The following is a 23,108-nucleotide window of genomic DNA, read 5'->3' as shown; positions in this document are numbered from 1 at the left end:
TCATATATTTCAGTCTTCAGTAAACAGCAAGCACTTAGGAAATACTTTCAGAGTGAGTATTTTCTGTGTAGGCATTCCTGAGTAAGTATTTTCTGAGTGAAAAAATACTCATTAATATGGGGCTGGAGTTGTGGCTTAGCAATAGAGCGCTAGCCTAGCACATGTGAGGCCCTAGGTTCGATCCTCAGCACCATATAAAAGTAAATAAATAAGGGGCTGGGGATGTGGCTCAAGCGGTAGCGCGCTGGCCTGGCATGCGTGCGGCCCGGGTTCGATCCTCAGCACCACATACCAACAAAGATGTTGTGTCCGCCGAGAACTAAAAAATAAATATTAAAAATTCTCTCTCTCTCTCACTCTCTCTCCTCTCTCACTGTCTCTAAAAAAAAAAAAAAAAGTAAATAAATGAAATAAAGGTTTTGTGTCCAACTACAACTAAAAAATAAATATTAAAAAATACTCATTAGTAGTATTTCCCATAATGATTCTCAAATGAAAACAAAAACAAAAGCAAAAATTAAGCAAATACAAAACAAATCAATGAAAAGCTGTCCCCTCCTTTAGAAGTAAATGACTAACGGGGCTGGGGTTATGGCTCAGTGGTGTAGTGCTCATCTAGTGTGTTCGAGATCCTGGGTTTGACCCTCAATACCACATAAAAATAAATAAATAAAATAAAGGCATTGTGTCCAACTACAAATAAAAAATAAATATTTAAAAAAAGAAGTAAATGATCAATGGTGCTAGTAAGTCCCAAATTAGTAAGTGCATTGCAAACCATTAATCAAAGAGGTCTTGGCCAATCCAAGCTTCAAATGACCAATTTTGTGCCAGCCCCATGCACCACAGCTATGCAAATGCAGACTGGGCAGGGGGGCCAGAAAACAAATGAAAAATATCCTCGGGAGGTGAATCTGACACAGGTAGTCTGCACTGTATCAAATAGTTTCAATGTCTTTCTCATCTTTTATTTTCTCTTGATCTTCTCAGTTACCCCATTTTGCAGAGGAGAAAACCGGCTGGGAGGATATGATAATTTATCCAAAGGAGATGCTGTGTTTCTGGAATCACCTGGTGCACCTTTGAAGAATGCAGACCTAACAGCCCCCGCGCCAGTTGATTCTGACTCTCTGGGAATAACGAGAGGCTTCTTACTTTGAGTCTGAGAATCTCTGGAGTTTAATTCCGTGCTTTGCCTGGATGAGTCAGGGTGATGGAAACTTTTCCAAATATTCTATCCTAAGTCACATGTACCTTACCATTTGTATCCAACTCTTTGTGGCCACTCAGATGACTTAATCAGCATTAGGCATAGGGAGGGGGACATAGCATGTATGACATCATCCCTGTTCTAAAGGTGTACCTATTCTTAATAGCAGAAAGAAGGTCTGGATTAAAAAGCCCTAAGGGTCAATGTTAGAGACCTACACTTTTGCCTTAAGCATTATTTACAAAGGGCTTCTCTTAAAAGGCAGTTATATCACTGGAGGACAGAGCAAATGAAGAGTTAGAAGTCATTAACACGCCATCGGAATTGCCCTCTGATATTCCTAGTGTTATTGCAGAGAAGGGAGGGTCACCAGGAGAAGGATGGGGTCTTTTTAAGGCAGTGGCAGAGATACCTAGAGTGGGGACCAAGAGCAGAAAGAGGTCTCGGAAAGGGAAACCTGGAACCCAGGAAGGGAGAAAGATAAAAGTGACCCATTTTAGGTGGTACATGGGAAGGTTCCTAGAGTCTGACCAAGCAGAGTCTAGAGACAAGTAATTCTCCCATGTGATTTCTGCATGTCAGGTTCTGCTATCAAAGAGCAAAAAAGCAATTAATTGAGAATTTCTCGAGTGCTGTGCTATGGAATAGGCTACTCCCAAGTTCCTTCCAACTGACTTCCTGGGAGCCTAGAAGCAATCACTTCTGCCCTTCAAAGTCCTAGTTGGGCTAGGTTCAGTGGCACATGCCTGTAATTCCAGTCTCTGGAGAGGCTGAGGCAGGAGAATCATGAGTTAAAAAACAGCCTCTGCAATTTAGTGAGATCCTATCTCTAAATGAAATATTAAAAAGGGATAGGGTTATGGCTCAGTGGTTAAGTACCCCAGGTTCAATCCCCAGTACCAAAAAAAAAAAAAAAAGTCCTAGTTGGAGTCCCTGCCCTGGGGCCCACAGTCCTAAGGCTTCCCAACTGCCTGTTTCCCCTGGTACCTTTCCTGTTGCCTGCTCTCACTGGGGTCCATGTTTTATGGGTAGGTTATCCTGATAATTCTCTTAACATGTTTTTACCACCTCCTTTGGGGGAAGTTTCATTATTACAGTTTTTTCATTTTACTAAGAAGGAAACTAAATCCCGTGGAAAAAAAAAATTTGCCTTATTTAACATCAGTCAGGATGCTCATGTTTTCACTTTTAAGTCAAAGCAAATTCCTATTCATTCTTCAAGTCTTAAATAAAATGTCACATCTTCAGGGACAGAATGGGTCAAATCCTTTTCTATGGGGTCTCAACACTATCCTCCCCTTTTCAAGCACTCATTCAGTGTTGAACTTTTTTTTATTGAGCATCTACTTATACTAGGTGCTGTGTATGGTGCGGAGCAGTCAATAGTACACAAGTCAGATAAGACAACTGTTCTCCTCTTCAGTAAAGCAATCATTCCTAACATATACAGTTGTGGTGAGCATTGAATGAGAGATTTCAGTAAAGTACTTAGAATTCTGCCTGGTGCAAAGTGAGGGCTATTTAATTATTGTTTAGTGTCTGACACTTGCCAGATTCTAATTTTTAGGAAGGTAGAAATCTGACTTTCCTTGCTGAATCTTGAGTTCAAGGCTAATGCCTGGAGCATGATAAAAGTTTGGTGTGTGTGTGTGTGTGTGTGTGTGTGTGTGTGTGTGTGAGACTGAATTGTGTTGAAGTGAATTAGGAGAAGTTGTCAATTTCTATCACACTTCCCACACTCTCTAGTCAGTGTGTGAAGTCTTCAACAGGTGGTTTCTGATCTGGGTAAAAGAGCACCTGCTTTGTGGTTAGTGCTTAGATCTACCCATTCATATAGTATTATCTTTTCAGCAGCTAGGAGATGCCTGGGCCTCTTCTAGGTGTTGGAGAGTTGATGAATAATATAAGGAGACCTAGTTCACTGAAATGATGATCTCAAAGAGCAAGATAGACAAAGATCCAGCAAATGTTACCTCAAGTTTGTAGCACATGGTGAAAAGCAGAATGAAGGAAATGAAACGGGGGATGTAGCAGGGGACTGCTTTGCTTACAGGGTCAGGAAGAGCTTCTCTGAGGAGGTAATATCTGAGCTGATTCTGACAGATAGATTGTTGGCCAAGAAATAGGTACCCCATCCTTACCTGCACTTTACAGCAATTTTTCCCTCCTAATTTAGTTATAACTAGTTAGTTATTTTAACATTTTATTTAATGCTTATTTCACTGCCTTAAGACTTGCAGGGGTTCAGCTGTTGTGTTTTGCCCTCTCACATTGCATCCCCTGGACCTACCAGAGCAGTCATGTGACTTCATTCATATTTTTGATTGGCAGTGTGGACCAATTATTCAGCCAGATCTCTTGGCACAGGTCGAAAGCAACCCAGAGGTGGGTAGCCGCAGATAAGACTAAGGAGGACTTGAAGATCAAGGACAGGCTCAGTTTAGAACAGATGCTACCATGCAGCCAATGAACAAACAAAACCCATTTGGTTACAACTGAAGATTTTTGGCTCTCACTGAAAAGACTTCAGAAGGAAAAGCAGAAAGCCAGGAACGTTTTCCGTCACATTTTATAGATGGTACTCATAGCACCCAGTAGACAAATAGCATCTTTTAACTTGTGAAGAAATATCATAGCAAGTGGAAATTTTTTAGTTCTGAGCCATGGAAATATTATTTGATTTTAATAGATGATAATAATAGTAATAATAAGACCAACCACAAAATCTGGGTTCCCATCTGAGATCTTCCTAGTTTTCTGATTAAGCACTGTATCTCATTTAGTCCTCCTAAAAATCACAGGATAAAGTGTATGCTATTATTTATAGATGAGGGGATTTACCCCGAGAGATTAGATAACTTGCCAATTGCAAGCAAGTGGAGAAGCTAAGATTCTAGCACTGGCTTCTCACCTACACCTTCCCCAGGGCCGTGTGGGTGAGGCTAATGCTCCCAGGTTACCTGATCTTGACATTGTCTCCCCTGTGGTCTAGTGTAGGACAGAGCACCAAGAGTTAGATTAAACTTCTCTATCTGTTTAATTGGAACCTGTGGGCATTTGATCAGGGCTGGTCAAATTTACATCCTGATCTATTGGAAAGAAAGTGTTTGCTAATCACAATCATAATTCTGTAGAGGGAAATCTAACCAAATCCACACACTTACCCATCAGTGCCTCCAGAGATAAGCACTGAAGGTTTACTAACCTGGGACATGGTGCCGGGGACTGTGGGATTAGGCGATGTAGAAGGCATAGAATATAAAGGGGAATAAGAAGGAAGGAAGGAAGGGATATTGATATTAAGTAATAAAAATATGAATATGTTACAAATTACAGAACACCATAACAGAGTAACAGAAAAAGTACCAAGTAGGCATCTCTCACACCTAATTGGGACATTGAGGCAGATTCCAAAAGGGCATCCTGGATGGGGTGGCATTTCACATGGGCTTTGAAAGAGAGAATTTGAATGTGTGAAGAGATAACAGTAAAACCACTCAAATTTACTTTTTCTTATTTACTCCAAACTAAGGACTGATAAAACATACTTTAAATATATAAAACAGATCCCACCTCCATGTTTGGGCCACACACTAATTAGCTCTCACTTGGATACAGTAGACATAGACGTCAACCTCCTTTGGCCAAACAGAATGACAAACAGTCCAGTCAGTGTGTGTGTACAATACCTCAAAGACTTCTAAGAAGAAAGCATTCCAAAGTCAATCCAGAATGTGTTTCCAGTTTCTCAAAGGGAACTATCCTGCCTACTTGCTTCCAGCTCATCTCTGGTTTAATTAAACAATGAATAATGTGAAGAGGAATCACTGTGCTGACCTAACAACTTTTTTTAATGGATTTCTCTGACTGTGATATTTATTTGGGCCTTTCAGTATTACCTGGGTTTAGGCAGCATATTTCCTTTGGACAAATGAGAACGTTAGAGGGTTTTTAGACAACCCAGCCCAGGAACCCAGGTGGTAAGATCTTGGCTTTCTTGCTCCTCCCCTCCCTTTAGAGGTACAGAAATACCATCTGAGGGACCAGGTTTAATATATTTTTAGAAAACACATTAACTAAATCTTCCCTTGGATTCTGAAAAGTTGTAAATCTTTTAGGAGGGCCTCCAAGGGGAAAACATTCTACCTGTTGCTCTTTAAATAAGGAGCCCCCTGAGGTAGTCCTGTTTGGCCATAGAGTATTTTATTTTTTAATCCAAACTTTATGCCTTTAAACAAGGTGTGCACTCACTAGTACCTCTACATTTGACTACATTTGGAGAGGTTTGCCCATGTCACATTGCCCCTTGTTGCTTCAGTTTGTGAGTTTTGCCTTCCAGTTGCGTTCTCGACCTCAGCACTGTGGCCCTTCTGGTCAGGTAACCATCATGTATGGGGTGAGGGGCTGTCCTGTGCTTCTTAGTGTACTTAGCACTGTTGTCTTATCCCTTCTGGATATAGTAGTACTCATGCCCCACCCCCATCATGGCAAATCAAGTGCTTTTGAATTTGGTAAATAACCCCTGGCAATAGTAGTGTTTAACAAATGTTTGTGGAGTAAATGCACACAGGCATGAAAGAATACCAGTTTTCCAATCCACAAGAAAGATGGATAAGACAGGAAACTAAGAAGAATTACTCTTGCAAGCCCTAATTTGAGAATTGCTACTTTCTAGTAATATGGCTTCAGAGACCTGGGCTGGGGCCATGGCCACATTAATTGTACATAAGGCAACATAACCTGGACAAACAGTGCTTTGATTCAAAGTAAGCATCATGGAGATCAGACTATAATTTATCATGCTTTAGTTTCTCTACCTCCCTTTCCCATAGCTCTGGTGTATAAATCTTATGAAATGATATTTGTAAAAGTGTTTTGAAATTTTAGAAATATAAGGTTGTTGCCATTGGTCTAACTTGGCTCTTTAGGCAACCACGAACGCTGGACATCAAAAAATGGCAGTTCTATTCTGTAATAAATCACTTAAATTTGAAGGAATTCCATCAACCAAGTATACTGACAAGGAGTTGAACTCAGCAGTAAGAAATGTCACTCTTGTCACTAGAAAGAATTTTCTTAGAGTCCCCTGTCTGGTTGGTCTTTCTGGCTGCTTGGAGAGCTGGTATTCATGCATGTATGCATACATTTGTTTATTCAATAATATTTGTTAAGCACTATTATGCACCAGGCACTGTGCTGGGCACAAGGAATGCTTATGTAATTCATAGTTCTATGTAATCAACTGTTAGACCTGTTAGGTATGGCTGTGGAGAATATGTTCTAGCAGAGGCAACCTAAAAGGAGTAAGAAAATAATAATGCATTTGGCAAGTATATGACTGATAATATTCCAGATCTCTTGGAAGGGCTACCAAGCTCAGAGTTCAGGGTTAGGGAAAGCTAAGGTAAAATGAAACCAATGCTGAGATCTGAATAGAGCATTACTAGGGAAAGAGAAAGTAAAAGATATTTTTGGTAAAGGGAACAGCATGTGTGTAGTGCTGGAGGTGAGAGAATGTGGCATTGGGGGTAATATAGAGCAGAGAGTACAGGATGGAGACTGGTAAGTGAGGCTGGGAGTATCTTAAGAACTATGAAACCTTCTATAGCACTATAGGAAGCAAGTGAAAAGTTTACATACTGGACACATTTCTCTAGTACAATGTGAAGATTAGAATGGGAGTCATCAAGACAACCAAGGAGCTACTCCAATATCCAAAGCAGAAAAGATGGTATCCAAAGTAGGATGATGACTATGAGATGACAGACAGGCAGAGGGGGTAAACAGATTGAAGTGTGTGGAGGAAGAATGACATGGGACTTAGTGATAGAGCAGATGAGTGTGCAGGTTGAGGGAAGTTAAGACAGCAGAGACAAGAATGACCCTCATGTGTCTGGGTAGGCTTTTGGAGGAACTGACTGGACTTGACCAGAGCTACTGCTCTCAGTAATAAAAACAAGAGAGAGTTTATGGGGGTCCTTTTGAGGGCCAGTCCCTGAGCTAAGAGCTAATAGGCATTGTCTCATTTAAAGCTTGCCACTTCTCTGTGAGTATGCTCTATTAGTTTTGGGACATCAAGACTCACCAGCTGAAGGATCCTTGCTGGGATGACAGAGCCTGGATTCAAACCCAGAAGCCTGACTCTGGAGCCTGAGCTCTTAATCACTACAGTAGCCATTATTAACTCAAGTTACTGAAGATAGTTTGGGAGGAAATATTTAATCGTTTAATCTCTTGGGATCTTGATTACCTCAGTCAAAATCTCGGTATTAGAAAACCTCCTTTACAGGGCTGCCAGAGTGATTAAGTGCTAATTCTAATAATGAGGAAGCAGGCATTTACTGAATACTGACTGTATTCCATGCTATGCTGTAGACGCATGCATCTTCTCATTGAACCCTCATCAGAGCCTTGAAGTAGCTTCGATTATTTTCCCTATTGTATTCACGAGGAAACTGAGGCAGAGAAAATTTAAATGCCATACTCAGAGTTAGTGGCAAAGCTTAGATGCAAACCTTGGTGAGTATTTCTGAAGCCTAGGCTTTTTCACTGCTTTGTCATGCTACCTTGATTGAGAGAGGAGATCTGAGCTAAATAACACAGGCACTATTTCACATACTGATTATTAATTTGTGGTGAAACACTTAAGATCTACCTTCTTGGCAAATTTTTAGTATATGCATTATGGGTTTTACAGCAGGTCTCTGGAACTTATTTCCTGTTGTCTGAGAATTGGTATCTTTTCTTTTTTGCATGGATAGAAACTTCATTGAAAATTGGTTTGATACCATCTCATTTGTTGATTCTTGATTTTACTTCTTGTGCTTTAGGGATCTTGTTGAGGATGTTGGCTCTTAAACCGATTTTAATTTTTGTGTTATAGGAGTCTTTTAAGGAAATTGGAGCCTAATCTGACATGATGGAGAGTTGGAACTACTTTTTCTTCTAGTAGGCACATCTCTCTGCTCTAATGCCTAGGTCCTTGATCCACTTTGAGTTGAGTTTTGTACAGGGTCAGAGAAAGAGGTTAAATTTCACTCTGCTATCTATGGATTTCCAGTTTTCCCAGCACCATTTGTTGAAGAGGCTATTTTTTTCTGCAATGTGTGCTTATGGTGCCTTTGTCTGTATTTATGTGGGTTTATCTCTGTGTCTTCTATTCTGTTCCATTGGTCTTCACATCTGTTTTGGTGCTAGTACCATGCTGTTTTTGTTACTGTAACTCTGCAGTATAACTTGAGGTCTGGTATTTTGATGCCTTCTGCTCTACTTTTCTTGTTAAGGATTACTTTGGCTGTTCCAGGCCTCTTATTTTTCCAAATGAATTTCATGACTGATTTTTATTTTCTACAAAAAACATGACTGGAATTTTAATATATAAATAAACTACTAATGCAACTCCACATCATGTTCAACTACAAGAATAGGATTCTAATGAGAATAAGTTATACTCCATGTATGTATATGTTGGAATACATTCTACTATAATGTATATCTAAAAAAGAATCCAAAAAATATCTTGCAAAAGAAAAAAAAATTGGTATCTTTTGACCAACATTTCCTCAACATACACCACCACCTTCAGTCCCTGAAAACCATAATTACGCTCTCTGCTTCTATGAGTTCAACATTTTTAGATTTCACACATACGCGAGATCATGTGTTATCTGCCTTTCTGTGCTGGCTTATATCAATTAACATGTTGGTCAATGGGTCCATCCATCCATGTTGTATTATTCTGCCTTTAAAAAGAAGGGCTTCCTTCTTTTTAAAGGTAGAATAATGTTCCATTATTGTGAGCTGGAAAGGATGATCAGGGAGCTTATCTAACCCCACACTGTTACATAGAAACTTCAGTAGTGGAAACATGAAGTGGGAATGGAAAAGTGAATCCACAGCTCTGATTGTACCCCTATTCCTTTCTGAACCTCAGCCCTTCCCTCTGGAGAATGGGGATATCAGAGATTGTCTTTCCTGTTTCCTTCAAACTGCAATTCAATATGAATTTAAATGTTCAAATCACAGTTGCTCACTAGCATCGAGTAGGCAAATAATGCAGTTATTTAAAAAGAAGTAGTGTTAGTTAACTGTTCATGTCTATTAATGATGTCCCAGCAACTAGTTTTCCATAATATTCTTCAACTTCTTTGACATCATGTAGGTAGAACCTGAGCCTAGAAACCTCTACATGTGTTCACTGTTCTTCCCCAAATTTGGCTTGTTTTTGCTCATACCTGGGAATAAGTAATGACTAGTAAACACATGCATCGGCCTGATTGCCATTTAGAAGAAAATTTAGTAAACTTATCAAATACTAAACATTGAAACTAAATAATGGTTGAAGTGATAGGATGACAAGTCATTTTAATTTTCTTGTAGTGTGTGTGTGTGTGGGAGGGGGTATGCGGGATGGAACCCAGATCTTTGCTGCTTCTGAGCTTCATTCCTGTCCTGTAATCTGTGTTTTCATCAGCATCACAACTAACAATAATTTAGGATTTTTTTCTGTGCTTTATGCAGATTATTTTATTAAATCCACATGGAAAGCCTCTGAGGAAGAAGCTGCTCTTTTCCCATTTCCCAGAGGAGAAAAGTGAGGTTAGATCAAAATAAGGTTATGGAACCTATTCAGTGACAAAAATTAGTCCCAGTGGGATTCAAACCCAGACCATCTGTTAGTAGTTCATATTCTTAACTGTAGCAAAATTTCTCCAATGCCCTCAAGTTTTTATTAGGAATACAGAGTATTATTAAATGTGAAAAGGAATGCAAATATTTTAAAAGTAGCATCTGAGTTGTTTTTTAAAAACACAGTTTGTGAATTTCTTTTTCCAGTTTTTGTTTTGTGGATTAATTTAAGTTGCTATTAAATAACAATATTTAAAAAAAACAGCTTGTCTTCAGAAAGCTGTAAATTACATATTTAAAACATTCTCAGGTACACTTGATGAGAAGCTGCACTTTACATGAATCACAGACTGAAAAAGAACAAGAAATAATTTCTGAAGCATGTGAGTGATAAGTTGTAAATAATTTCCATTAGTTTTCCTTAGAAATCAGGCATTTAATATCAATATTTGGAAATCATTATTGCTTGAGTATTATTGGTGTAGAACTTCCAACATTGAAATTACCTGCATATTTGATTAATGGTAGAATAAGAAGCACACACTGAAAGAAGACTTATGTTATAATTTGGAGAAAGGTTGCTTTAAATTGTAATAAGAAGAATCACTCCTGAAACAATAGATAATAATGATTCTTTTAAAACAGCTGACAAAATTATGGAAATACCATATGCATAATGAAAAATTTTTTAAAATAACTTTCAAAGAACAGTCACTTAATATAGCATGCCCAACTCCTTGTCAGCCCCTCTCACATGTCCAAATTTTATTTTCTTTGTAGCCCATGTCACCATATGAAATTCTTTTTTGTGTCATTGTGAGTTTTCACTCTCTATTGTCTAGATGCCCCACTAGAAGGTGAGCACGCCATGAACACCAGAGATGTTAGCTGTTTTGAGTGCTTCTGTGTTTCCAACACCTAATGCCCAATCCATATTTATTGAATAAACAGATGAATGACATTCAGTATCTTACCTCTTACCATACTGGTATAAAGTTGTCTGTGCTCTGTCTGTTTTTTTAAGCACTACTTAATAAATTAAAAATAAGTAGGTTGTTGGGGCTGGGATTGTGGCTCAGGAGTAGAGCGCTTGCCTAGCATGGGTGGGGCCCAGGTTCGATCCTCAGCACCACATAAAAATAAAAAGAAGCATTGTGTTGTGTCCATCTACACCTAAAAAATAAATATTTAAAAAATAAGTATGTTGGAAAAAAAGGCATAATATTTACTTGAAATCAGAAGACAAAACCAGGAACCACCTGACTGTGTGCATGTGCTGAATCATTTATTCTTAGCTTCTGAATTCCATTAACAAATAATATCAGCTATATAAGTAGGGAGATGCTGAGCCTGCTTAATTAGTAACATAAAAAAAATGGCAAATATTCTCCTCATACACTTCAGACCATGGCTTCAGGGCAAGTCCAAGAAAGTTGGCATTTTGGATTTGTTCCAGCCAAATGTTCTACGAAAAACAAGTCAGTGACCCCCTTCCCTGTGCCCAGTGGTAGCAATGAAGTTGAGTGAAGCATATCTGCCTTTTCCTGCAGTCAGCTTTGTTGTGGGGCTACCCTCAACTGCAGCCCCATTCCTTGCTGCAAAGCCAAGATTTTGTTGTGTATCCTCCACTCAGGGATGATGATTTGACATCAAATTAGATGCAAGCCTATCTGTGTAAGCCAGTTAGGCTGATGCCATTCTCCTTGGCAACAGTTGGCTTGGAAGTGGGTGGATGACTCAGACTATGGCCAAGGGGACATCGAGATAAATTTGCAAGGAACGTGTCAGGGAAAGTTTCCTTGCTTAAACAAAAAAATGAAGGGCAGGATATCCTTTCTTTGGATATATTGTTGGATCTGAGTGTGATGCTCAGAGTTGCTACTGTTATCTTGGGACAAAGATGACATTCCCAGGACAGCAAGGCAGGAGTTGGAATCTGAGTCCTGTTTGCTGAGCTTGGCTAGGGAATTATCAGCTCCGGGGCCTCAACAATTATTGTGTGAAAATAATAAAACTGGATTACTGCCTCCTAACCTCCTAACTGGGCTTCTTGCTTCTCACTTTGACCCCATACAATCTGTTATTGACCTGCTGCTAGAAAGACTGTGTTAAAATAGTGGCTCTCGATCTCCCTTGGGCAGAAGTCCAAGTATTTACAATGGTTTGTAAGGTCCCCTCTTGTAGGTGTCTGCCTTCATCTTTCTGTTTCCATCTTTCCTAACTTTCCCCTTTCCCCACTCAACTCAGCCACACTGGCCTCATGTCTGGACCTTGAACATGACGGATAAACTCTTGCCTCAGGGCAAAATTTGCACTGGCTATTGCCTCTACTTGGGATTCTCTTGTTCAGATATCCACATGACTTGATTTCTTATTGTCTTCAGATCATTGCTTAAATATAATTTTTTAAATTATATTCTCCATCATCCTATTTAAAAGAGAAAACCTCTATAGCCCCATATTGCTTTATTTTCCTCTGTTGCATTTACATGCTTATATTTTGCTTATTCTTTATATATATATATATATATATACATATATATATATATAATATTTTTTTAACCTCATACCTGGAATGCCTAGCAGATAGCAGGTGCTTTGTATATATTTGCAGAACTAGGTGAGAGGTATCATTCTTTTACTGGCCTGTGTATTTTGATAGGAATTTTATGCTATACCTAAAAGCATCTTGAATGATTTCCTTTGAGCTGCCTTATGTTCACCGGCCCACATTTTCATGAAAGTGAATTACACCTTAAACGCACAGCCAGTGTCTCTAGAACAGAGTGACCCCAACAAACCTGTTGTCCAGTGGAAGATGAGCAGTAGATATACTGCTGGTGTAGGATTTGAAAATTTGCTTTCTGGTTTCTATGAGACCCTGGGAAATTTACAACTTATCTCCATTTACCTGGAACTCTGCCTTAATCTGCTCATCTCTACAAAGAATAATCTACCTGCTGTCCATAATATCTGTACTATCTCTTTTGTGTCTTTAACATGGGATTATAAGACTCACTCTAGTTATCTCCCATGAGTGATAAGAAATAAAGTGACCCATGTTAAAAGTACAAAAGTGTTATGTATCTGTAATGGATTGTCTTGAATGGGTTATTTTATTCTTCTAAAAAATATTCACTATTGTTATATTAACAGCAATACGGATCTTTTTGTTTGTTCACATTTACTGCTTACTAAAGGCTATACAGTAGTCTACTCTTATCCATATTCTAAGATCCTCAGTGGATGCCTGAAATCAAAACAGACCCAAACCCTACATATACAATATTTTTTTCTATATGCCCTGCAGTACTGCCACATAGTAGCAGAGTTAATCTGTCCTTCCATATCTATACCCTGATGCATCTATTGCATCAGTTCTCTCGTGCATTGTGACCACTATTAAGTAAAATGAGAGTTATTTGAACAAGATCACTGTAATACCATGGCAATTGACCTTATAACTGAGATGGCTATGGAGTGACTAATGGGTGGGTAGCATATACAATATGGATATACTGGACAGAAGGTTGATTCATATCTGGGTGGGATGAAGCAGGACAGCATGAGAGCTTATCATGCTATTCAGAATGGCATGCAATTAAAAACCTATGGTTAGCTTATTTCTGGAATCCCCCCCCCATTCAATATTTTTGGACCATGGTTAACTGTGGGTAACTGAAATTGTGGATAGCAAAACTATGCATAGCTGGGAACTACTATATTCATTCAACAGATATTTTTGGAGCTGCTACTTGTTGCCAGGCTACTTTTCAGGAGTGCTCTATCACAAAGGTTAAGGCCACCAACTCTGAGGTCAGGCAGGTGTGTGACTGGGGTAACTCAAACTTTCTGACCCTTAATTGCTTCCACTGTGAAATGACATTGAACAGGCACCTGCCTCACATCTTATCAATGTGGCAAAGATGAAATGAGACAATATATTGAAAGCCAATATTAGAGTCTGGTCTATGAAGACTAGGTAAATAGAGTTAGCATTATTTTCACTCTATCATGGCCAGGTATTTTGCAGTGCTTTTAAAGATCTCATTAGCAAAACCTCTCATCCTCTTAAAATAGTTCAAGAAAGCGAAATAATTAACCCAAAGGAATGAATAAAATGTGGGCCTGTATACCTAAAAATTCCCACTAATTCCTTCTTCTTCTTCTTCTTCTTCTTCTTCTTCTTCTTCTTCTTCTTCTTCTTCTTCTTCTTCTTCTTCTTCTTCTTCTTTTTTTTTTTTGGTACCGAGGATTGAACTCCGGGGGTGGGGGGGCACTCGACCACTGAGCCACATCCCCAGCCCTTTTTTGTATTTTATTTAGAGACAGGATCTCACTGAGTTGCTTAGCACCTTGATTTTTGCTGAGGCTGACTTTGAACTCATGATCCTTTTGCTTCAGCCACCTGAGCCGCTGGGATTACAGGCACATACTACCACGCCTAGCTTAATTCCTACTACTTTTTTAGGTCTCTTATTGACCATCAGTTGCTCTAGCAAGCCTTTCCTGTTCTCTTGCCTATTCCACTGTGGGTTGAATGACTTACTAGTTGTCTAGAACTTTTTACATGTACAATAGATTGTAACTGGAAACCACTTGTTGATATCCTCAGGAGAGGATATGTGCTGAAAGAAGAGGGTTGAAAGGGTCTTACCCATGACTATGGCATCATGACCCTCTCCAGTACCTAACACACACTAGATGCTCCATTTTTACGCATTAATTAAACACATTTAAAGTTACTGGCAATAGGGAAGGAGTGAAATGATCAGCCATGGAGCTTTTTCATCATTCTTGGCTTGGAAATGTTTAATTACCTAATGCATAAGAAAAGAACAGGGTGTTTGGTGTCAGTGTTGCACAAAGAACCTGCTTACCCTCCTCCACAGAGTCCACTTCTCACCAGGCCACCTGCAGAGACAGCAAGCCTTCTCCAACAGACATCCCACATCACAGCTGAGAAAAAGTACTTTCATCTCACTGCAGCATGTTCATAATCTGACCAATTTTGCTTCTAGCAGATTGGAATGCCATACAAAGTGAAGTTGCATAGGAAATTTCTCTGTAGACAGCTGCATACAGAAAGGAGATTCTTGGTTTCCTTTGACGCACAAAGGGGAGGTTTTCCTTTCCCTCCAGTGCCTGGGGCAGAGAACGTGGCTTCTTAGTGGCCTCTTATTTATTGCTGTTCTGGTTTCCTTTAAAAGCACTCAAAGACATTCAGATATTCTATCTGCTGTCCTCAGATATTCTCACAGTGGCCCTCTGATGTAAGGAAAGAAATGGAGTTTTTCAGTGTCTCTCTTAGATCAGCTTATACTAGAATTATTTGCAATACCTGTGAAACATGCAAGCTCCTTGGCACTATTCCAAACCTGTGAGTTCAACTCTCTTGGGTAGGGTGTGTTTTAACACCCTTCCCAGGTTGTTTATATGTACAATATTGTTTGAAAATCATCCATTGACCTAAGCTTGTTAACTGGATAGTTGAACCAAGTTTAAAGTTTGGGCTCACCAGACTTCAAATTGATTAACAATATCTGGGAGTTGCTGATCCAGAAAGCTTCTATCAAATGAGACAAGATCTCTTCCTAAAACAGGAATTCTTACCAAAGTCACTGCTTCCTCCCATATCCAGGACAGGGAAGGGTGAGGTAAAGAAGACAGCAATTTGGATCATTTAGATTATGATCTGTGGGGCGAAGTCACAATCATCTTATGCCCCTTAGGTTTCCTGAAAATCTGAGAAAGTTTATTGTCCACAGCTGACTTTCGGTAAAATGAGGAGAAGGTCACAGGCCTTTATACTGCTTGGAAGCAACCCAATCGGTATTTTTCACTTTGGGTGTTAGCAAGGAGTCAGACTCACTGAAGGGTAGCTGAGAAATCATTTCTACTATCCTGAGATTTCTCAAACATCAGTGCAAAGCGAAGACGCCCTTGCAAATGCAGCTGGCAGAGACCTCCTCTGTGCTAGGGGTTCTCGAGCTGTCGGCTTTTGCTTTAAGGTGGGTAGAATGCACCTCATATTGACAGCCAAATTGATGTTTTTTTTTTTTTCTCATTAGAAATCTGAATCAATACAATGCTTCATCCTTCTCTGTACCTGAGTGATCTTTTCAGAAGGAGGAGAAGGAACAAAGGTTATTCCCATGTAGCAAAACAGAATAAATACCATAATTATTTCCCATGAATAAGATGAAATGACCTACACTGACAGGCATTGAAGAACTGCAGAATGAACAAACAAAAGACCCTGGAATTTTAGTATCTAAAAGAAAATAGTTATATGCTGTAGCTGAGAAAAAAACCCAGAAACTCCACCAGATAATTCTTTTTTCCTATGCACAGAATCAGACCCAGCTCCCAAAAAATTGATGAAAAAAAAAATTTGATGAACAGAGTGGTCAACTTTCGCATGCAAATTACTTCTACCAATGAAATAGTGTAAAGCTTCATGTGTTATATGGAATATGCATTCATGGTAAGTCAAACACTTGAATTTCACGGAATCAGAAACTTCCATGGGTATCTTCTAAGACCTAAACTAAATGAACCATGCTTAAATGGCATTCCAGCTACCAGGAAAGCAGTGGAGGACCCAAGCCATCCTCCTGCTGTTTACCGACTGCATGTGAACCTGGACGGCATGCTATGGGATCCCATGTGGAGCAGTGGTTTCAGATGCCATCTATACATGAGGCCTTCCAGCTTCTGTCTCCATCCCGGATTCTCTCTGAAACACTCACATGCACATTTCCTTCTTGGCATTTGCATAATGATGGCCACTTCACACTTCTTATGTTCAAAATGAACGTAGGCTTTTCCTCCCCAGTTGTGTTTCTTTTCCAGCTGTGTCAAGGTGGACTACTGGTACCTGGGAGCTATCTTATTTCCTTATTTTACCTCTCTCCAAAATTTACCTGGAGGCCGTTTTCATTTCCTCCTCTTCTCATTCTTAACTGAACTACATTGTCTCAGACTTCCTCTAGGAATACATACATCTTTAGACTCCTTCAGTGGGAAGGAGTCCCACTGTTCCCAAAAGGTGGGTGGGACCCAGGACATGAAATGCTTGAATGACATTTAGTGATGCACCCAGGTGCTGTAAGGTGACCCTGCCTGGTCAAGTCCCCTCTTACCAGCTCTCCTTCTTTCAGGCTGTGAGCTTTTCTCAATGGAATGGGATGGGACAGGCTCTTCTTTGTGCTTTGGAAACCTCACCTTCTCCCCTGGTGCTGGGCCTGTTCATGTGCTCATTCCAAGTCTGGTTCCCAAGTTTGAGGCTAAGGCTCAAAGGTCACCTCCTCAAGGAGATCTGTCCTCGTGCTCTATACCATAGTGACCTCCTCAGGCACTCTCTCATGCCATTATATTCATTTATTTTCCATTTTCATAAAAAACTTGAAGATGTTTTATTTTCTTCTTTTTAAATTGTCATTATGTTATCCATTATAAGGTAATTTTTTACAAACTTGTATTCACCTGGTGTAGTGCTGATACAGAGCAGTCACTTAATAAATACCTGATGAATATTTGCAGGAGGGAATTAATGCATTAGAGATAATTAATGAATAGAGTCAAATTCCTACTTTACCAATAAACTAATTTCATTGCATTGTCTGGAATGAGCTGACGTGACTTTAATTATGTCTGCCTGGCACAGCAATAGCTTTTTCAAACCTCAGCAATACCAACTGGCTGGTATCAGATGTAGCATATCACTAAATGTCAGTCAAGCATTTCACATCCTGGGTCCCACCTGCCTCTTAAGTTTGATTCTATAAGTGCTTTTATACCCCACAAAAGAAAGTCCTTCCTATTTCTGAATTTACAAACCTCTGGACCTTTGCACACACTGTTTCTACTACTTCATGTCTCTTATTTTCTGCTTCCTAAAACCTTCTGAGACACTTGAATAGTTAAAGAGGTATCAATGGATCAGGTCTTATAAGACCAGTTTTTAAATGCTTTAAACTGGATAATTTGAGCAATGGTCACTGTTAAATATTCCTAGTAAATTTTAAGTCTTCAACACATTTCTAAAGGGCCCTGGGTATTTTAAATTAAAAAAAGATAAAATACGTCTATGTAAAACTGGACCAAGGAATTCTGTTTTTGATATCATTTCTCAATGATATAATCACAGTAACAAAATGTAATTATTGCACATTTTCTATGTGCTATGTTGTTTAAAATATCTGTCTTATTATATTATTATAACAGTTCTTCAAAATAAGTTTTACTATTCCATCATATCAGGGAATGGAATTGCTATAAATGTGAGGCAACTTGTTCCATGCCAGCAGAGAAGCCACCCTTGAACCAGGTATTTCCACTGGGAAACCTGTGCTCTGAACCAGTCTATCATACGGACATAAAGATGCTTTATTAGCACAGATGCTATTAGGTGTTCATAACCCTGTTGTTATAAATATTCAAGATTGAGTAAATAATTGGGGCATACTACTTCTTATACTATAACAAATGATCACTATATATTGTTAGGTAAAAACAAAAACATATGAAATATTTCCATTTGTTAAAAAAAAAAAAGGCCAGTCCACTACATAGTATCTGGTGCATAGTACTTGTTGGTTAACTGAATCAACTGATGAATATCTATGCATAAGTTTAGAAAAATATACCACAAACTATTAACAGTATTGATCTGTGGGTTGTGGGATTATGAATGTAATTTATTTTTGGACATATGTTTTAGTTACATTAAATCTTTCTAGTCATCAGAAAAGCACAAAATAAATGTATTTAATAATAAATGCACCTAATATAGGCCCTGAATAATTTTTTAAATAAGTTTATCTTTGTCTATCTACCCCTAAATGTGTGAGATTTCTTCCTCTTTTGCATTCAAAGCACTTTAGCCTTTAATTAAAGAACTTTTGTCTTCTCCTTATCTTGTATCATGCTTATTGTTGTATAATGCATTCTACTTTAGCATATTCCATTTCCTCTTCAATGGTACATTTCCTTTTCTATTTGTTTCATTTTTTGGTACCCATGATTGAACTCAGGGATATCTAATCACCGATCCACATCCCTAGCCCTTTTTTTGTGTTTTATTTAGAGACGGGATCTCACTAAGTTGCTTAGGACCTTGCTAAATTGCTAAATTTCTGAGGCTGGCTTTGAACTAGTGATCTTCCTGCCTCAGCCGTCAGAGCTACTGGCATTATGGGCATGTGCCACTATACCCAGCAGTCAGTGGTACATTTCTTGAGAGCTTGGACTTTATTTATCTTTATACTTTCCCTTTCTAGGATGGTACCCTGGGTATAGTAAACACTTACTAAATGTTTGGTTTTAGCTCATAGTATCATTCATCTGAAGTCCTAAAATATTGCACTAAAATACTCATCTTTATTTTTATCATTTCACCTTCTTAGCCCTCTAGCAGATATGAGTAACCAATAACACTCTAACAAGACACACGCCCATATCTCTACATAATTAAAAATATTTTCTATTCACCTAGCCCACATGGTCGTCACAGTGGGTCCCTATATTATTATTCCCATTTTCCAGATAAAGAGACTGAAGCACAGAGACATTAAACAAGTCAGTCAATGTCATTGACTAATGGAAAAAGCCATCAGTAGGACAAAGTTAAAAGGACAGGAAAGTGGAGACTCTTCATTGGCTGATCAGTTTAGAAAGTCAGTGTGGGAAGAATAGACCAATTCAAAAAAAACAACCTGATTTTAACCAATAGCAGGTCAGAGTTATTCATCAATCTGCTTAGCAAATATCCAACTACCATCAAGGCACTATTAATGCAGTTTAAATGACCTCACAGATATGTTGGCCAGGGAAACTTGATGACAGTGTATATGTTAGTGTCCAACCTAACTCCTGGTTTTGCCTTCCTATACCATTTTGTAGTGCATTTTCCAGACAAAGTAGGAATGGTCATTTGGATCCTGACTTCATGATCCAATTAATAGTCAATTCAATCAGGCTACTTATTTATCATGTACACAAACATTTAAATCTATCTTTAGTTCACTGGGATGGATGGATCATCAAAAAACACGTGTGAAATACATAGATAGCTGGACCTCATTCCAAACTGCTACACCAGAATCTCCATTTTCAAAACTGTTTGAAGAGCAGTTTGGGGTTTGGGGTTCCAAGCCTGGGTTTGAAACTTGCTTGCTCATTAGCTAGAGAGCCTTTGGCAAATCACTTAATATTTCCTATTTGCTTGTTTAACTTGAGTCTCCTCATAGGTAGAGTAGGAATAAAATTATCTTCTCTCATAAGGTTTCTTTTTATTCTTCCTTTTATTTATTAGAGCTTTACAGTTATACACAGTAGTTGGATTCATCCCAACAAAATCATACATGCATGGAATTTGATTTCAGTTCAGAAATCCCTGCTTTTCTTTCCTCCTTTTCCTTCTCATTCTCCCTCCCTCCCTCTCATAAGGTTTTGGTGGGAATTATGTTTGAAGGAAGTGTAAGAGCTCAGTAAGTACTCAAGGATAAGAGCTAGAGTTAGACACTCAGAAGCTTCACAATTGGTGGGGAACTATTCAGAAAGACAAGATTTAAGTCCACAGCCTGAGAGCAAAGAGTAATCTGAAATAAGTCATGCAGCCTTGTGGTCCCAAATGCCAGTCCACTCCATCAGAATTACCTGGGTGAGCTCATTAACTCCTTGTGTTACCCTGGTCTCCAACCTCTAACTCAGTAGCACTAAGGGACCCAAAAGTCTTTATCATTTAAAAAGCACAAGTGATTTTGAGTCAAAACAACTGATTAACTGGAGATTGAGTTTGCTTAAGATCTGTGAGGTTAGGAGATAGGTCATGCCCTTCCTCCTCCTGTCCTTTTAAAAAATACCTACTGCCTAGCACATTGCTGCCATGTAGAAGCCACTGAGAAATATTTTTTATTAGATGGGCAAAAAATGAGTTAAATAATGCCTGCTTTGTCTTCAGAGGGACTTTAAAAGGAAATTTGTAAAGCTCCATTTGTCAATACATCATGAAAACAACAGATGTTATATAAAAGTATAATTGTATAGATAATAAAATATTGTTTAATTAATTTTGTGTGTTTCCCCCACTCTTAAACACAGATCATGTGGTTTTAGCCTACTCACCATTAGACTGAGTCTATAAAAATAAATTACAACAAGATGGTGAATAAATTATTTCCTTAACTTATTCAGATTAAAATTTACACAAATTATTTTTTATTCAGCATTAAAATGCTACAAAATGACTCAAAGTTCACATGGATCAGTCCTATTACGTTTCATATTAAGGTTCAACCTTGTCTACTGTTCATTTTTCATTCATTAAAATGAGTTTTAGACCAACGTTTTGCCACGTGGATACCTGCAATCAATGCAGTAAAATCTGTTTCAGGAAATCCTGACTGCCTCTTGCTAGAACCTCTAAACTTTTATATAAAACACCCACAAGTACTACTCTAGTTCCTTCCAAGGGCCTATCATTCAGCTGTTTTGAAATGCAGAATCCTTAGGGAGAGTCATGGAAGTCTCTAAGCCCAGGCTTATGAGAGGGGAAAAAAAATAAAGAGAATTAAAATGATTATTTCAGGAGGAGAAAAAAACTAATGCATTATCCCAGGTAAAGGACCCTGGAATGAGAAAACCTCCTGAGAAACAGTAAGGCAATTAATTACATGCTGATATTGGGACTCAATGTTCCCATAATTCAAATGACCGAACTTGAATTTTTCAGTCTCCCTGTGTGCTCCATGTGAAGCCAGTGAGCTTCAACACCATGGAGGGAGATTAACGGCTGACAGTCTTGAACTGTTGGGTCCCAGAATTCTGCAGAGCTGACAGACCCTCCTGAAGCCAGGCTTGCCTCGTTTAGCCTCTCTCTGCAAATCGATTTATTTCACCGAAAGCTTATTTCAGTGCTGCCTCATTGATGGGAATAAAATAAACTTCACCACAGAGAAAGTGTAGACAGAAATGATTAAATCCATTGCTAGCTCAGAATACTCTTCGGAGATGTGTAGAAACTTATATTGAAAAAGCAAAAATGAAAGTTTTCACATCGGAAACCAGCACACACCCCCAGAGGAGGCAAGGGAAAGGGCCCGGGGAGCTGCGTCCTACCTTCTGTCGTTCCAATCTCGATAGTGCCTTTCACTTGGCTGAAGCACCATAGCGTGTCCTGGGTGAGCATCCCAATTCCTGAAAGCAACACAAGGAGACACTTTGGGTTAGGGAAGAGTGCCCCCATTGTTCTTAAAAGGCCCCAAAGAAAAGAAATACATAGGGTGACCTATGCATTTCTAAGTGGAGACTTACACACCAGGTATCATGGCCTTGAAGAAGAGACGTTGGGTCCCGGGAGAACAGTCAAGCGGCAGGCACCAGGTCCTGCTGTGAATCCCCGTGCTGTTCTTCCCTCTGTCCCTGCCAGGAGAAGGCTGAACTGGAGCAATTGGAGTTCGTCCCTTCTCAGGCCCTGGCAGCGACCGAGAGCTGTTATGAAGGGCCTGCAGTCGCACCCTGTGTGACTGGCCCTTTTCACGGGAATACTAATGCTTTCGATTGTTTTCCTTCTGTGGTGGTAGAGAAGCGAAAGAGGCAGTTCATTAGAGGGGTGAGAGGAAAAGAACAGCAACATTAAAAAAAAAATACTGAGTTACACAGCTTGCATGATTGACTGGCCAGTAAGGGTCAGACACCCAGAGAACTTGCATCTCTCTTGTTCACTTCTTGACCACTTGCCAAAGTCAGAGCTGACTGAAGAGCAGGGGACAGTTAAAAAAAAAAAAAAAGAAAAAGTTGATGGGGGATGAAGGGGCAGCACTGGGGTGAGGAGCCGCTAACAAGGGTTGTGGATGTGGCTCAGTGGTTCCTGACAAATGTGGTCTGTTTTGTTCCATGTGGGTTTCTGTTTCAAAGTCTCATCAGACAGTTGATGAGGCTAAGTTTTTTGACTTATTGTGATTTCTGTTTTCTACAAATGTAGGTATCCAATACTAATCTGAGTACATGCCTAATACATTCACTAATATACACATTCAAATCAGAAGGGTCCTTTTCAGACGCTGCTGGAGAGCAGCGGAGCCCATTCCCTTCTCAGCAGCGTGAACTTTGATCTCTACTAGGTTTTAAAGGGGGATGCTCTCTGCTCCCTGGCTGTCACACACTGAGCAGCTTTCCTCCTCCAGACCTTCCACGATGATGCTCTGCCTCAACTCAGGCCCAGAGCTATGGAGATGGCCACCCTCGGACTGAACCTCTGAAACTC

The 23,108-nt window shown here is 39.3% G+C and overlaps 1 protein-coding gene across 1 annotated transcript in view; it reads right to left on the bottom strand.

Moving 5' to 3' along the window:
• PPP2R2B (protein phosphatase 2 regulatory subunit Bbeta) overlaps positions 1-22,287 on the bottom strand; it is a 436,743-nt gene extending 414,456 nt beyond the window's left edge. Inside the window, exons 1-2 of the mRNA XM_081288959.1 lie at positions 22,161-22,287; positions 21,962-22,039 (exon numbers count right to left, since the gene is read on the bottom strand). Of these exons, the coding sequence (XP_081145085.1) occupies positions 21,962-22,011 (50 nt within the window). The 5' untranslated portion in view covers positions 22,012-22,039; positions 22,161-22,287. The remainder of the gene's footprint in view (positions 1-21,961; positions 22,040-22,160) is intronic.
• Between the last annotated feature and the right edge of the window lie 821 nt (positions 22,288-23,108).

This window comes from Spermophilus citellus, assembly GCF_964194105.1.
Source record: "Spermophilus citellus genome assembly, chromosome: 1".
Taxonomy (NCBI): Eukaryota; Metazoa; Chordata; class Mammalia; order Rodentia; family Sciuridae; genus Spermophilus; species Spermophilus citellus.
This window is presented reverse-complemented; position numbering and strand designations above follow the sequence as displayed.